General features: G+C 42.2%; 1 protein-coding gene across 1 annotated transcript in view; it reads left to right on the top strand.

Annotated features, from left to right (window-relative positions):
* The window catches only part of LOC104083485 (calcium/calmodulin-dependent protein kinase type II subunit gamma-like), a gene marked incomplete at its 3' end in the record, with an annotated part of 65,143 nt that overhangs the window by 39,979 nt on the left and 13,063 nt on the right, over positions 1–12,101 (top strand). The window contains exon 12 of the mRNA XM_009586987.1: positions 5,813–5,841. Within this exon, the coding sequence (XP_009585282.1) occupies positions 5,813–5,841 (29 nt within the window). The remainder of the gene's footprint in view (positions 1–5,812; positions 5,842–12,101) is intronic.

The following is a 12,101-nucleotide window of genomic DNA, read 5'->3' as shown; positions in this document are numbered from 1 at the left end:
CTCTATCTTTAACTGATGCTGTGCTTTTTCTGGGGGAATTGTCACTGCTTGCTCAAGTCAGTTTTGTGAGGGAGCTATTATGGCAGCTTGTGACAATAGCTGGAATTCATTACATGTCTCTACAGATCCTTACTAACTCTCCGATGTGAAGTTTGGGGTTTTTAACTAGATAGGTGAGGTTGAGAGAGGCTGGAGGCAGATCCAGGGAGCAGAGTGCTTTCTAACTGAGTAAAGAAGGGTTGACTATGCCTATGCATGTTTGGTCTAACCTGTATAAACACATTTCTGAGCTGACTAAAGAGCAAGAAGAAGGAAATAATACAAATACTGAAGTGGTCCTGAAATATTTCACTGTCCTGTTATGCCTGCCTTCCAGAAGTGCTTGTGAAACTGAATTTTTGCTATTTTGTGTATACATTATATCTATATCTATATATATGCACACTTAGATTGGAATTTGGTTTTTTTCCTTTAACCAAAGTAAAGTTAAAATTGTGCGAGTAATATATTTGAAGTTTCTGCTGTGTTGTGTTAGTTATTTAGATATCCATTCAGGACCAGAAATTTGTATCACCTGACTCATGTGAATTCAAAGGATGAAAATATGGAGGGAAAAATTTATCAAGATGTTTCCAGAGAGCTTTGAATAAATGAGTATGGGATCACTGGGAACCACATTTCCCAAGCAGAAGATGAGGTCACATTTAATGAAAAATTAAGTTGTTTTTAAGTGATTTCTCTGTATCTACTCTGCTGCTTGAGAAACAGTCAGAGATTTCAGAGAATGGTGCTCAACTACTACAGTGTGGACCTGCTGAAGTAGTGTACTTCAGTAAGTCAACTTCCACTTTGCAGCTTCCCAGAATCACATGGATTTCATTGCTGCATTTGAATGTTTATCACTATGGCCTGAGAGTCTAATTTATCATCAAAAGTGGATTTAAATTATTATAATAATTCCCTTTACTTTCATCTTCCTCTGCCTAAAGTTCAGGAGAACTCTGAATGCCTTTTCTTGTAGTGTTTGCCCTTCACCTCTTCATTTCTTGGTTTGTCAGGAAATGGAGTTTTTATAATACTGCAAGAGAGGTGCTCTCATATTTTTATCAACTCTTGAATTTGGGACAGACTGGGGCATTCAGGCTCAAAAGTCTAGGATGGGTGTTCAGACTGTTTTGACCCTTTAAGGTTCTGCTCCTGCTTATGTGTGTACGTATGCATACCTGCAGAGAGAGCGTCTTTCAGGATGTGCAATCTCTGCGTTGGTGGGAAGGTGTTTGAAAACATTAATTGAAATGTCACAAACTGTCAGGCTGGCTTCTGGTTTTTGGCTTTTTGTACATATTCTTGCTGGAGAATGTTTTGGTTTTCTGAGGCTGGCAGAGGCGAAAAAAGCAGAAGGAAATCACCTGTCTCCCACACAATTTCTTCATTATTCACTAGTGGGACAACTGGGAGCTCTGTGGCTCGTGCCAAGAGGACACCACTGGGTTGTGTATTTCAGGCTTTAGTTTTAATGAATGCTCACTCTTTTAACCTTTCTCTGAAAGCTGTTGGGGCATCTCTGGGAGATGGATGTGCATCTTCAAACAGTATCTACCCTTGAGATTTTCCCAAAGCATTGGAAGTATGTGCACAGTGTTAGGCATTGGCTGTGCCTGATGAGATTAACTGGATAGGAAAGAAGGTGTCTGCTATGTCTAGAGATCCCATGGGTCCAGATCACATAAAGGCTTGCATTGCCTAGTCGTTTGGGGTTTTTACCTGCCTTTCCACCTGGTTCTACCCTTCTCTGTCTGCTTGTTTTAAAAAGAGTGTTTTGAAGTGTCTGACAGCTTTTCATGACCTTTCGTTTATCCTGTAGCAGTTCTTTGAACAGAATCACTCTAGTCTTGTTGAGGAATAGAAGCCCTGATGGAAGGCTTTTCATTGAGGGGGGAGATGTTAAATGTTGCTGCTTGTCTATTGCTCAGGTATGTTTCTGGAACAGTGGTGTCCTTCAGGAGGCAGAGGGAGTTAATAACAAAGCAGGATTTAAAAAAAACCAAAACTTTTCAGCAAGATAAAGAGTCCACGTTGTAAATTTTGCCAGGCAGTTATTCCATGCAAATAGGTAGTCTTTGTATTGGTCTCCCACTTAGTGCATAGCGTTCCAGTGCGATTGCTATTGCCACAAGTTCCCATGGCAAGTCACTGGAGAATCTAAGAGAAAGGGGACTGCTGAGACAGAAACCAAAGTGAGGGTAGAGAACACAAGACAACTCCCCTCTCTTCTGTGAAATCACTCTGCTGTGTTTAAATGGCCGCTGCTAGAGTGACTTGTGCCTAAACAGCCATCGTGGCAGAGAGTTAAGCATCAGTCTTTGCTCTATCTTGTCCTTAATAAATAGATGTTCTTGAAGTTACACTGCATTTGTGGGCATTGTTTGTAATGGTAGCCGGAGGTGCCTCTTCATTCATGGCTATATACTGGCTCTTGGTTGGTTTGTGGTAAGACCCAGAAGTGACATTGAGTTGAGAATTAGTTAATCTGTGGACTGAGAATGTGAGGATGACAAGCCGCAACTCTGTGTCATTGGGAATTCTGTGTTGGTATGATACGATTTTTATTTTAGTAATCAAGTCTTAGCAAAGTCCAAAATTCTTCATGGTGGAAGTGCTTGTATTTAGAAGCTGGGTTGTCTGTTAGACTAGCATCATGAGTTAGTCAGGCTTAACAAAAGCAACCTCAGCGTTATCCCTGCATCCCAAAAAATACTTTCTGGAAGCTTAACCAAGATGAGAAATGTAACTGAGATTTGACAGCTGGGGACAGGGCAAACCCAGGGCGGGCTGGGCGAAGGACTGCTCTCTCTGGAAGAGGAGGAGTGGGGCTGGCAGCGGGGGGAGGCATTATCCATGGCTGTGTTTGGAGTGGGTATTTCAGTCCCTCTTGGAAATTCCCTCCTCCACCACCCCCTTGGCTCTGGTACATCCAGAGTGTCTAGTGTTTATTGCTGATGAGTTCAGCATTACAGATTTGTGTTTCTGCCAAGAGCATGGTCCAGAGCCCAGGCTATTTCCTATGGAGGCCAAAACTGAGAAATATGGGAAGAGGGAGGGGTATATGGGGTGTCTACAGGGGAGGCCTTTTGTGTTTCTCTTCAGAGATTAACTGGAGGGTGTCCTGTTAAACCAGGAACAGAACTGTGCTTTTAAGCTACCGGGTTAGCAGTGTGTGCCTTTGTATTGCTTCATTATAGAGGAACTGTTAATTCCACAGAGAAGAGGGAATTTAATCCCTTTAACGTTTGGAGGAAGTGGGAAGGATGGTGAAAATAAATATTAGTACCTCATGCCTGGAAAACTGCAGAGCACGGGCACAAGACCGTTTCCTGAATAGTAAAGAATCTACCTTCATGCGTCCTTGGATTTTCCCCCTCCTGTTGTCTGTTTGCTAAGCTGCGTGTTGGGTGGTGCTGCCTGTCTTCTAAAATTATTCTTGTTACAGGAAGTGTTGTCTGTTGTTTGCTGCAGAAATTCCACTTGCATCCCCTTTAATTTCTGTCTCATAACATGTACACGTTGACCTGTGGGTAAATCTGCATGCCTCCCTTTTGTTTGAGGTGTCTGCAGTCATCTTTGCATGTGAATGCATTTCATGGGCTCTCCAGTTGTCCTTACAAACCACAGTATGATGCATGAACTAAATACACCACAGACCGAGTTTCCTCCTGCCGTGCTGGGCCCGTGAGAGAACAGTGTGTGCTGTGCGGAGGTACAAGCAGGGGAGGGGGCTAGGTGGGCCGGCTGCACTGGGGAGCACTGGATCAGCATTACATGGCGCTGGGCCACATGGAAGGGCTCTCAGCTGAATTTGCTTTAACGCCATAAAACGTGACTTTAGGTGTCTTTTCTCCACAAAGACAAATGTGAGCTTCTGGGGAAACTGCAGAAAGTGTGAAAAACATTGCTTCCCAGTTTGTATCTGGGTCATTCCCAGGACATATGGTGGTGCTGTTTCCCTTCTCTGATGTTTTTTTTTTACTTCAGGAATGTCCCATTTTTGATACTTGTTAAGTTGCAGAATCCTTTACTCCTTCTGAAGTGTTGTAAGGCCATAACAGTTTCTTGTTTTCAACAGTTGTTGTGAGATGCCTTGATATATGTGTGGTATAAACGCTGGACCCCTTTTGACGCCATGGTCACCTCTGTTCTCCTTCTCACTTGCATGTGGAATCAAGCTGGTCTCTTTCATCATGCCTTGAAGGTGGCAAGAACTTATTTGTTAAGTTCAGTCTTGCAATGCTTTACTAAGTGTACACTCAGCAAAGAAACTGTTGCAGGGCAGATGAGTTGCTTGGGACAATTTATCTGCCCACCTTTAGTGTGCACGTTAGAGCATTGTGTTTTGACACATCACATTCAGAAAACCTCTGCACGAGGTTCTTCCAGTGTTCTTGGATGGTTTCTGAGAGCAGGAATAAAGACAAATTCCTGATCTAGTTTTATATTTGCATTAGGGAGTAGAATTAGGAAGACCGATTCAGAAATTGTAATAAACTTATATAGGGTGCCGCCTCTTTATTGTGAGGAGACATTGTAGTCATTTGCACCAGCTTAGCCGATGTTGTGTACTTAATCCATATCTGTAGGGTCATGTGGTAGGGAAGGCAGGGTGGAAAATACTTTTGACACAAAACTTAAACTGTTGCTTGGATATTGCAAAAACATTTTTGCCTAATGTAGCTGCTTCTAGAGAGAGACTGAGCACTCTGTGCTCGAGTTGGTCAGCGTGTCTTTGAGAGTGAAGTATTTCAACCGTCACGTGAGCAGTGTCTTAGGACTTGCCTTTTCTCTAGGCCTTATCTTTGCCGGAGCTAAAATCCAGGTCAAGTACCCAGACCCGTATGCTTCCCAGCAGCTGCTTAGGAGAGGCGTATCAGTGTGTTGGTTCAGTAGATCTCTAGTGTGCTGTTTACAGAAGTTGAAACAAAAGAATACATTCTTCATGAGTAGGCAAGCTATGTTTTATATCTATTGAGGTTGCAGATGGGGTCTTACTGTTGACAGTCATTGTCAACATACCACTTTCCTGTAATAGACGGAGCAGCTTCTTCATCAGTCCCAAGTGTGCCTTCTACCAGGCATTTGTTGTGGGTTCCCTGTGTGTGCTTACGCTCTTGCTTTCACTGCTAGTGCCAGTTGTTCAAGTTGAGCACAGCAGAGCATCTTTATCTTTCAGTGAAGAAATTCAGCCTTGTTCCTGTCTCTTTTCTTATTCTCCCTTTTATTTTTTTAACAGTTATCAGACGCTGCCTTTTGCATTTCTCCAGTCTCTTCCTTTCAGCTATCCAGATGTTTCCCCAGGGTAACTGCAAATAGCAGTAATTAGGAGGCCTCTGCGTTATCAGTGCCCCCTTTATAAGCAAAGTCTGTTATGTGAATGGCTGCAGTTGAGGGTAAAGTCTTTATCCTGTTGCAAAGATCTGGCAGGTTTCTTTAGCTTTTTCCCCTGGAACTGCTGGTACTTCTGGATGGGGTCACTGTGTGAGTGGAGGATTCAAATAGAGGAGCTCTAAAATCTCATTTCAGACTTGGTCTTCCTGAAATGGTGAAAGTGGGGGCGTTTTTGCCTAATTAGATGAACAGTAGATAGGATGGGTGACCCTCTACCATCAGGATGGATTTGATGAGTGACCAGGTCTCTTGCTGTTAGAGAGGAATTAACAGTCCTTCTGAAGTCTCGTGCAGTTTTGAGGGAAGTGGGGAGAGAGAGAGAGAGAATAGTCTTGAAACCAAAATCTGACCTACTTCCCCTGCTTCTCTTTTTTTTTGAACAAGAAGTCAGATGGAGTGAAGGTAAGTTCTTGCTTTCCCATTTCACTGTCTCTCCCACCACGTGAACAGAAGGCAGCTGCTTTCTCTGGTGCCCATCCCCTTCCAGGGTAAAACCACAGCCCTGTCTTGTGGCTGGGATTGTTATGCTCAGTATATTGTTTTGATGCCCCGGATGGGATCTTAATGTTCCTTACATGCACCTTATACATCACACAACTAGCTAAGTACGCTTTTGTACCAGCAAGATTTCTTTTTCCCCTTTCTCTGAAGTATGGGGAACTGGTCAATGCTGTGGATTAGAAAGACCAAGGACTTGCTCAAGTGTGACATGTGCCTCTGACTAGTCTGTTTTGTTCAGTGCAGAATGCTTCTGGGTATCAAAATTGCACAGAGCAATTGTCAATGACTGATGATACCCAGCAGACCCCATGGAAATCTCTTTGTCTCCCTCCTTGGACAGATGCTGAAGGTTGAGCTGGGAAGAGGGTTGGGGAAGGAGGAGCTTCCAGATGTTCGTTTGGACAGAATGGAAACTGAGTCTTGTGTTAGAGTTTGGTCCACGTTTCTGAGGGCCAGGCACTCTCCTGTTCCGTTCTGAGGGGAATTATTTTTTCCCCATTTCAATTTCACTCTTTGTGTGCATGGTCATCCTTTAGTTCTGGAGGACAAATAGGCCATTCCCAAGGCTGTATGTTGTTGCAGGTAGTAGCCATTTACTGTGTGGTACTGGAATAGAGACAATTATGGGCTAGAGCACTGTCTTCCCATAACTGTTCCAAAGGATAACTGTCGTCCACATGGGAAAGTAGGGTTTGGTTTATTTGCTTGCATCTCCATTTGAAGTCCAAACCTTTCTCTACAGCTGTTAGGCGGAATAGTTCATCTCCCGGTTTTGCACTGTGGACAGTCTTCATTCTCCCCATGCTAGCGGGTTGACATGCACACTGCAGGACCAGCATGCTTCTTCTCTCCTGCTCTTTTAGCCCTTCTCCATTTTAATGAGGCTCTGTTTCCAGAGGGCTCACAATACAAGCAGGCTGCTGGAAAAAGAAGTGTTTTCAGAGGAGTTACGTTTATTTTGGGGACTGCTCTAGTAAGACCTGCATTCTTTCAGTTCTGTTGTGTTCTGCCCTAATGACACCCAAGTCTTTGGGGTGTTTTTACCAAAATGCTACGTGGAATTGCTGTTCTTGCCCTAGGATACTTATCTTTGAATTGTGCCTGCAAGAGTGAGCTTTTGTGCCTTTGCACCTGCCTGCCTCTTGTACACACATGCATTGAACACATGCACCCTAATACAGCAAGTGTGTTTGAGTTGTTATGTCTGTTGATATGGAAAACATTACATAAAATTGCAGTGGAATAAGAATGGATGATCCCCAATGTTGTGAACTGAGAACCAGTAGATACATGCTTCAAAATCCCAACATGTCAGGGGAGAAGCAACTGGAAAAGCAGCAGATAACAACACGTCTACACGGTTTTTGTCACCTACCTAGAAAAAAATGGCTTTCTTCTCAGGATTCTTAATTTCCAGCAGGCTCTCAGCGAGTGCTACAACTTGGGTCAAAATCTTCTAGAAATGGACAGATGATGTGCACACAGGTTTTGAGGCACAGCTTCCTGGTCATGTAGTTACAAGGAGAACTGTAGGTTAGAGACTTCCAGCTCCATAGAAAGCTTGTGGTGTTTGGTTCATTGAGAACACTGTATCTTCCTCTGTGAAAAGAGTAAAGCTGGATTTGCTTTTCTAGCTGATTTGAAGTATTCTTCAACTCTTCAGAGTATATGTTGTTCCTGATACATATAATTGAATACTTGTGATAAAGTAGAAGGTAGGTTAGAGAGCATAGCATTCTCTATACATGGTGAATGGGGTTGCCCTCTGGGAACCTCTTCTCTACTTCTGCATGACACTGGAGACCTGCAGTTGAGAGTCTGCATGCAACTTCCTTGCTCCTAAGTGTTAAAGCAGTCTTGCTCTGCAGTATGAACCTCAGTGGTGTCCGCGAGGGGCATCACGTGCTTTCAACCTGGGCTAAGGGCCCTCAGAAGAGTTGTTTAAGCTTCCTGTTTTCTCCAAACAGCATCTATCTTCGGGTGTGGCTTTTGAGTCTCATTTTTATAAGCTTTAAAACTCAGAAAGAAATTATATATTTCTTCTTAAAGCTGGTGTTTTAAGTAATCATTTTGTTCAATAATGCATACTTTTAAAAGTACAGGTCGCTTCCCCCAGTGCTAAGTTTGGTCAAGATAGAGAGCAGGTCCGTGTGTGTTTGTAGTACATCCTTAACACTTCTGTTGTAGGATTTCTGTGGCTACATGCTTATCTCCTTCCTTGCCCCTACTGTCTACATGTATGGTGCTGCTTCCCATTAGTCATCATATGGAAGCGTAGCCTTTTACCACTTCCATTTGCTTATTGGAGCAGTACTGGCACACTTGGCTGCTGTGCAGCAGTCTCTGCTGGTCACTGTCTGGTTGGTGGCCTCACCTTTGTGACTAGCTTGCTTTTCATGCATTGCTCCTTATGCAGGAAACTTGTGATTTTAGCCCCACTGATTTTCTCATCCTGGATAGTTCTGACAAACAACTGCTGGTGATTGGTTGAGTTAAGAGCATTTGGTCTTGCATTACTTGTAGCAAACGGTGATTTTGTGCCCATTGCAGTAGTGCAGAGCACAGATACCATGACTTGAACATCAAGCAGATTTTCAGCTTTGTGGTATCCTTTTCACTCCCACTTCCTATATTAATAATTTTGCATCAGATGTAGGTTTAGAATAAGCATTGCATGTAATCTGCTGCTGACCACATGCCGTGTGGTTAGGCTGTTTCTCATGTTCCCTCTAGATACGGAGATTCTTGGTTTGTTTGGTGGTTGGTTTTTTTGTTTATTTGTTTGATTATTTTTCTTAAAAGCTTCTTGGAAATTAATTCCTTATGGAGATTGAGGGAAAATATGTTTCAGTTTTTTCACTGGCTTTATCTGGTCCAGGGTGACTGTGCTCCATGAGAGTGTTGCCACAGATATCCACACAGTAGATGAGAATGAAGAGAGTATTTCTTCCACAAACTGATTATTACACTAGTGTAAAAATCAATGGCTTTAAGCCCATTGAGAAGAAAAATCACCAGTTTGTCTTCCTTTATTTTCTGTTCAAGGTAACTTTCCCATCCTTTTGGCTGGTATTCAGAGATATCTATGCTAGAATTATTTGACAAATACAGTAGGAATTTCTATTACATAATATTAGGCAAGTTTGAGTGATGCCTATACATCTTTCTCATGCTTTATTCCCAAGAACTCCATGAAAATGTGTGTTGGTGAATATCAGATGCAAGGTGCAGCGTGTTGTTGCTGATTTAGCATAAATGAGAGAGGAATGACATATTAGTCATACGTGGTGATATGAGCACCTAGTGCAAGTCGTGTTGAGCTGATATGTAAGAAAAAACCACAGTTTTTGTTTCTGTAGGAATTGGCTTTAATCCCTTGCTGAAGCAAGCCTAACATACTAAAGCAATGGGGAGGCATGCATTTTATTTACATCAGACCATTTTGGAAGGGGGAGAAGGGGGAAGCTTAAATCAGGAGGGGGAGACTGGAAGGAAACATTTTTTTTTTTATTCCAATATAGGTGTGTCCACACTGGGGTTATTTTGATAAATTTCTATGTGTATGACCCTCTCCTCTAGCAAATTCCTTTCCAAAATCTATTTGAAGCATTTCTGGTTTTCATTTTGCACTGCTGCTTCTATTTCAAGTACTAATTCTGCTAATTGGTAGATATTTCATCAGCTTGGCATTTGAGAACTTTTCCATTATCTTAAATAATGAATGATTTAAACTGCCTTGAATCTTAAACTGTCCCTGCTCACCAAACCTTTGGTAGTGCTGCACTCACTTTCTTCAGGCAGAATTTGGATCCAAGCTGATGGAGTAGCAACAAGGAAGGCCCAGGTTTTATCCCCAAGGAACATGCTTTTCTGCTTTCAAATCCAGAAAGTGAGGCTAGAAGATACTGGGTGACGAATTGCAGAGCCATGTAACATACCACGTATCTTGTGGCCACCACTGTAGGTCCCAGGTATTTTTTTTAAGATTCTAAATTTATGAGCATCATTGCGCAGCTGCCATTTTAAAATTTACTTCAGATAATTTCATGTCAAATCTACTTGCTTTCTTGTTCCCCTTTCTGCCTGTAATCTGGACTTGCCATCCACTGCAAGGTGAGGGAGGGATTAAGGAATGGGCTGGGGCAGACACCTGGGTGAAGATTAAGGACACTTTATGCTGAATGTCCTTTCTCTGACCTTGTCAGGGTCTGGGCTCCCTGTAATTAGTATTTCAGTCCTACTGTTGAGATTTTTTTTTTTTTTTTTTGTCTCTGGGCACTGGGCAGCACTTCAAACAATCGTGTTCCCTTTTTTCCCAAAGGGGAACTTCCCATCCTACTGGTGTGAGAGGATGCATGTGTTTCCAGTTCTAGCAGGGCCCCTCAGATCCCTCTTTATAATCAGAATTTGTTAATGCACAAAGTGCTATTTTTAGTTAAATATGTAATTGTAAGTATTTTAAAATTAGTTCTTCTCTAAGCTCTTTGTCAGTTTCTTCTTTTCTTTCTTTTTTTTTTTCTGAGCACTTTGGTTTGTGATTAGGGGATACAAAATGATAATGTTTTTCAGGCCCAGTGTAATTTTCTATGTAGATAGTAACTTGTGGAGAATGCTATGGGATGCAGGACATTTTAGCAGCATTCACTTGCAATGCTCTGCAAAATTTTTTTATTTTCTACCTTGTCTCTCTGGTGCATGCACACTGAATTCTTTCCCAGTAAAAGCTGAATAGCATAGCTGAAAGGAGAACTCAGCTGAAAGAGTAAAAATCCAGATTTTTGGTGTGACAAGGTTAATGTTGTAAAACCTGTCCTTCATCTTACATAACTGCAAAGAGGCACCAAATACCATTCGTTCTGCTGTTTGTAAGGAATATTGTGGTAAGTGTACATTTTATGCCTGGTGGGTACCAGCTTTCCCTGCGCTTTGCCCAGTAAAGAGTATGTGGGGAAGGCAGGATGCTCTCTAAGCTGGCATGGCTGCTGAGAAAGCAGTTAGTGAAAGTGTGCCTTAGACAGAGAAGGCACAATAGCAAGGTGAACCAACAGGGAAACCTTAGAAAAATCTGCAAGGGTCTGGAAATCCGCAAGGGTCAAGTAACATCCATGCAGTGACCCACAGGAGTTAATGCTCCTATTTCTGTATCTGGACTTTTTATGATCTTAAAGCCATACCGTTTAAAGATTGTTGTGGTGAAGCTAAATGAGGAGAACCCAAGTTCACCTGAACAGCACAGTTTTATGCTGAACTGTTTTATGCAAGATGTTTGGGGAGCACTTCAGATCTGTTCAAGTGCTGACATCCAGTAACACATTCTACCTACCTTTTGATGCATTTACTTTTTGCACTACATTGTTGTAATGCCTAGAAACTCCAACTGAGATTAAGGGTCTGGTGTGCTTAGCGCTGTAGCGGTGCCTAAGCAGAAAATCCCTGCCTCTTAGCTTACAGTTTAAATAGATGAGCTGACAAAGGGCAAGAGAGAAGATGGATTGACAAAGATGAAATGATTTGCTCAGCATCACACGAAAGGACTAAAGCAGAAGTAGAAATAAGACCTTAAGTCTGCTAGTTCAGGCTGCCTCTCACTGATCTGCTTTGAGTTCAACTTTTTTTTTTTTCCCTACCTGAAGTCCTGAAATGACTATACTCTCTATAGGAATATGAGTTGCAGCAAGTGTGATATTTTAACATACTGATACATACAGTCAGTATGAAACTGGAGGAGAAATGAATGTAGAAGACAGAAATACAAAAAGCTGGTGTAAAAAGATATCCATGTTAAGTGCCCAGAACTGTGCATGGGTTTGCATGCTTGGACCTTGCCTGGAATCACTCTACTCCCTATAGCACCCTCTAGTTTGTGTTGTATTTTCTGTAAGTGCTCGGAATGATTTACGCTTGCCATTTCTAGTATTGCTGCTGTGCTGAAGGGACAGTGATTCTTCAGGTTATCTTCTGTCACCTGCTGAATTCTGTTTATTGTTACCTGAAGCAAGAGTCTTCCTTAAGTTTCTTTGTAGAGATCTGCTCCGCTTTTGAGATGAACACCTGAATTTCACACAAATACAGAAATAGAACTTTAGCAAATATTATTCCCTGGGTTTGAGAGGAAAATGTTGTCTGTACTGCTTTGGAGAATTTTTGTCACTCAGATGTAG

This window comes from Fulmarus glacialis, unplaced genomic scaffold, assembly GCF_000690835.1.
Source record: "Fulmarus glacialis isolate BGI_N327 unplaced genomic scaffold, ASM69083v1 scaffold13761, whole genome shotgun sequence".
Taxonomy (NCBI): Eukaryota; Metazoa; Chordata; class Aves; order Procellariiformes; family Procellariidae; genus Fulmarus; species Fulmarus glacialis.
Note: the sequence above shows the minus strand (reverse complement) of the source record. Positions and strands in the feature narration are given on the sequence as shown.